The sequence below is a fragment of the Glycine max genome, chromosome 17, assembly GCF_000004515.6.
Source record: "Glycine max cultivar Williams 82 chromosome 17, Glycine_max_v4.0, whole genome shotgun sequence".
Taxonomy (NCBI): Eukaryota; Viridiplantae; Streptophyta; class Magnoliopsida; order Fabales; family Fabaceae; genus Glycine; species Glycine max.
This window is the reverse complement of record NC_038253.2, coordinates 10981450-10985498: the sequence shown is the minus strand read 5'-3', so window position 1 is coordinate 10985498 and position 4049 is coordinate 10981450. Positions and strand designations below refer to the sequence as shown.

The 4049-nt window shown below is 39.0% G+C and overlaps 1 protein-coding gene across 1 annotated transcript; it reads left to right on the top strand.

Annotated features, from left to right (window-relative positions):
* Positions 1 to 415: 415 nt before the first annotated feature.
* On the top strand, positions 416 to 3846 carry LOC100794729 (ACT domain-containing protein ACR8). The gene is made up of 7 exons (XM_003549845.5): positions 416 to 906; positions 1577 to 1622; positions 1727 to 1841; positions 1933 to 2000; positions 2099 to 2665; positions 2751 to 2855; positions 3058 to 3846. Exons 1-7 carry the CDS (start codon positions 842 to 844, stop codon positions 3418 to 3420), a joined length of 1329 nt encoding a protein of 442 aa, XP_003549893.2. The 5' UTR covers positions 416 to 841; the 3' UTR covers positions 3421 to 3846.
* The last annotated feature ends 203 nt before the right edge of the window (positions 3847 to 4049 follow it).

Here is a 4049-nt window from a genome sequence, read left to right as displayed (position 1 = left end):
GGAAACTTGGCCAAAGCAAGGGACGGGGAAAAGCCGATACGAGCGGTGTTGTCACGTGCGGACGTCATAATTGGCGTCGGCAAATCACACCTTACTTACCAAGATTACTCGATTGTTACTAAGGTCCCATGGTGCCACGTGGCTGGACCCCACTGGTCTGTCTGTTGCCACTGTGCTGTTGAGTCCAAAGCAAGCAAGGAAATTCCACGTGTCGTCCCAGCTGGACCGTAACTACCCTTGATTGGTGTTTCGTCGTGGTTGGTTGATTTACCTGCTGCTGTGTCCCAAACAGTGAAAAAAACAGTAACTCCGGTCATCACGGGCAGAATTAGGGGCAGGCAAGCGTTTGTCACCGAACCTCTCTCCCTCTCTCTCTACCTATTTAAATAAGTAAACAAATAAAACAATAAAGATGGGAATTAAATGCCATAAATATAAATAGGTAATATGTGCCGTTTTAGAAAGAGGCAGAGGCTTGCAAGAAGAAAGAAAGAAAGAGAGAGAGAGAATAGTAACTCTCGCACACTCTCACAACAACGCATACTATAGCGAGTTTGGTAAGAGTTGTTTATGGCGATTTGATCGAAGGAGGTAGTGCATTAAAAGCCACCGTTTGGAATTTTAATGTCTACTATATATAACTTCCGCTGAGCTTTAAGACTCAGACACCCATATCACGAGTATTTACTGCAAAACGTTTCGATTCACCGGTTCACGTCGTTTCGGGTGGCTGCAAGTAGTGTTAGTATTTAATACCTCTTACCTTTTCCCTGTGCTGAGCAGAGGGTTATTCTTTCCTCGCTGGGTTTCTCATTCAAGCTCGCAACATACTTTTCCACAAATGATGGAGTGGCCAGCATGTACCGATGAGTACGAGAAACTCGTAATTCGCATGAGCACCCCCAGGTTTGTTGTCTCTCAATTTCATTCGTTGTTCTTTGTCTTCGAGGTTATTTCTGTTATTCTTCTTTTACCCCTGATTATGTGATTGTTGTTGTGGTTTATAGTTTTCTTAAAATCCTTCTACAATTTGTTTGTTAATTGTTCTTCTTTTCTTTCTCTTTCTCAAAATCCCCTTTTTTTTCTCTTCATTATTCTGAGCCTCTTACTATGAATTTTCATTGTAGAACTGCATCATGTTTTGAAATTAGTTGCTATTTTGTCTGTTTGTATATTCTTAATTTTATTTTACATTGTTATTGTTTCGTGAGATGCATCGTGCACCGATTCGAACTTCCAACTTCTTTTTTTGCGTGCCTCGGGTTTAATAATTTATTTTTTCTAATGTTGTAAGAATGTGTCAAAAATCGTGAACATCTCGAAGGCGGAGAAAAGCATGTTTCATCTAATCCACACCCCTTTTTCAAATTGATTTGTACCGACAACTGTATTTTAACAATTTTCTGACTTTTCTTTGGTTTTCGTGTCTCATGACTCAATTGCCCCTTTTTCTTCCAGAATGTTTTTCTTCATTTCGTTCACATTACTTTACTTTTTTATTTTATCTATTAAGCCCTAGAAATTTGGCATAAAATATGTTTAATTGCGCTGACTTTGACCATTCACAACGAAACAGGGTTGTCATAGACAATGCCGTGTGCTCCACTGCGACAATAGTCAAGGTAACCCCCGCCCGAAAATCCATCATTTTTCTTACATGGATTGTTGGTTTTCATCTAAATCGTGAAAATAAAAGACTAATGACTATGTTTGATAAAATTTGTAGGTTGATAGCGCCAGAAAGCATGGGATCCTTATTGATGCCGTACAAGTTCTCTCTGATCTTAACCTTTCAATTAAGAAGGCTTACATTTCTTCTGATGGCAGGTGGTTCATGGATGGTAAGCTAATTTTTCTTTCTCTTTCTTTACATTATTGGCAATTTTTTATTCCGGTTTCACTGACAATCCTTGCATTGAATTCAATTTACAGTTTTCCATGTCACGGATCAAAACGGAAACAAGCTCACAGATGAGAGCGTCTTAAGCTATATTGAACAGGTATTAATTGTGGCTAATAATTAACTTGAATGTTATTGATTAAAATTGATTTGCCAACTAATGTAGTTCTGGGTTATTGTGTTTGTGTTATGTATCAGTCACTTGGTAGCATTCACAATGGAAAAACCAGTCACTCAAACGGTCTCACGATCCTTGAATTAACCGGCACTGACCGCGTTGGTCTTCTTTCGGAGGTGTTTGCTGTTCTGGCTGAACAGCAATGTGATGTGGTCGATGCTAAGGTTTGGACTCACAATGGCCGGATTGCCTCCTTAATCTACGTGAAAGACTCCAATTCTGAGACTCCTATTGAGGACTCTCAGAGAATCAGTACCATTGAAGCACGTTTGAGAAATGTTTTAAAGGGTGACAACGATATTAGGAATGCAAAAACTTCCGTCACTAATGCTGTTTTGCATGCCGAAAGAAGGTTGCACCAAATGATGTACACTGACCGTGATTACCAGAGGAATCCCATTTTCAAATTCTCTTCTGATACCCCAATTGTCACCGTCCAAAATTGGGCAGAAAGGGGTTATTCTGTCGTCAATGTTCAGTGCAAAGATCGAGTTAAGCTTTTGTTTGATGTCGTGTGCAATTTGACAGAAATGGAATATGTTGTGTTCCATGCCACTATCAAGACAACAATCGACCAAGCGTATCTGGTAATTATTAGATATCAATTGTGTTTTATTTTGTTCCTTAACTTGGTTCATATGCTAAATTAACGTTAAATGATTTTCACTACAGGAGTTTTATATAAGACACAAGGATGGCACCCCAATTAGTTCAGAACCAGAGCGACACCGTGTGATTCAATGCTTGCAAGCTGCAGTGGAGAGAAGGGCATTTGAGGTATAGTATCCTTTTTCTCACTTTTCTTTGTTAGATTATTATTATTATTATTATCCATGGAATCGAAGACAGATACTAGATAATTTACAATAACTCACCCATCTTGCATAATCATCTGAGCTAGACTTCCTTGGTCTTTCTTAGATTATTGTGACCCTTTGCAATGCCTAAGATTAATTAACTGCTAATTTTTTGGATACAGGGTGTTAGGCTAGAGTTATGCACCGAAGACAGACAAGGACTTCTTGCAGAAGTGATGAGAACTTTCCGAGAAAATGGGCTGAATGTGACAAGGGCAGAGATATCTACCATAGGGGACATGGCATCAAATGTTTTCTATGTAACAGATGCGATAGGATACCCTGCTGATCCAAAAATCGTGGAATCTGTAAGGCAGAAAGTAGGGTTAAGCAATTTAAAAGTCAAGGAGTTGCCATTGGTATGCCATGAGAAGGCAGAAAGGGAGGATCAACCAGTTGGGGTTGGTGGGGCAGTGTTACTGTGTCTGGGGAGCCTCGTGAGAAGGAATCTTTACAATTTGGGTTTGATAAAATCTTGTTCTTAAAAAAGCAGAAAGGGGCGGAATTTAGTAGTGTGGGAAGATATTTGCCACTTTCAGAGCACAAATATTCTTTGCTTGAGGTTTGGGCTTTGTGTACATAAAAAGTGAAGGGGGGATTTGGTGATAGTAGTTGTTGTTCGTTGGTTGGGGTTGGATTTGGTAGGTGAAAACTGATTCATATACAGCTGGAGGGGATTGTGTCCCCACCCTTTTAAATGCTCTGCGTGAAGAGGGGGAAGTATTTAAGAGAGTTTGGAGTTGCAAAAGAGGTTGTCGGCCATGGTAAAATTTAAATATACTAGTAGAGGACTATTGGATTCTTTGTTGGCACAGAATAGGTAGAGGCAGAACAAATTTGGTTCATACACTACAGCACAAAATTTGTACATAACGGCGTATCAATTAATATCATTATTAATTTAATGTCTTTATGCACGCTATTTAAGTTTTATGGGTGTTGTTTTTTAAGTCACCATTTACGTTGGTGTGGAGGATAAGATATCTCTCCTTTCAACATTTTTTTTTTTCATTTTATGGGGTGCACAGCTTTATGGCTACTACACGAATGTTATTTGTTCCATTTAGGCTTCATATAAAAAAAACTCATGAATAGGTCAAGTGAAAAAAATTTA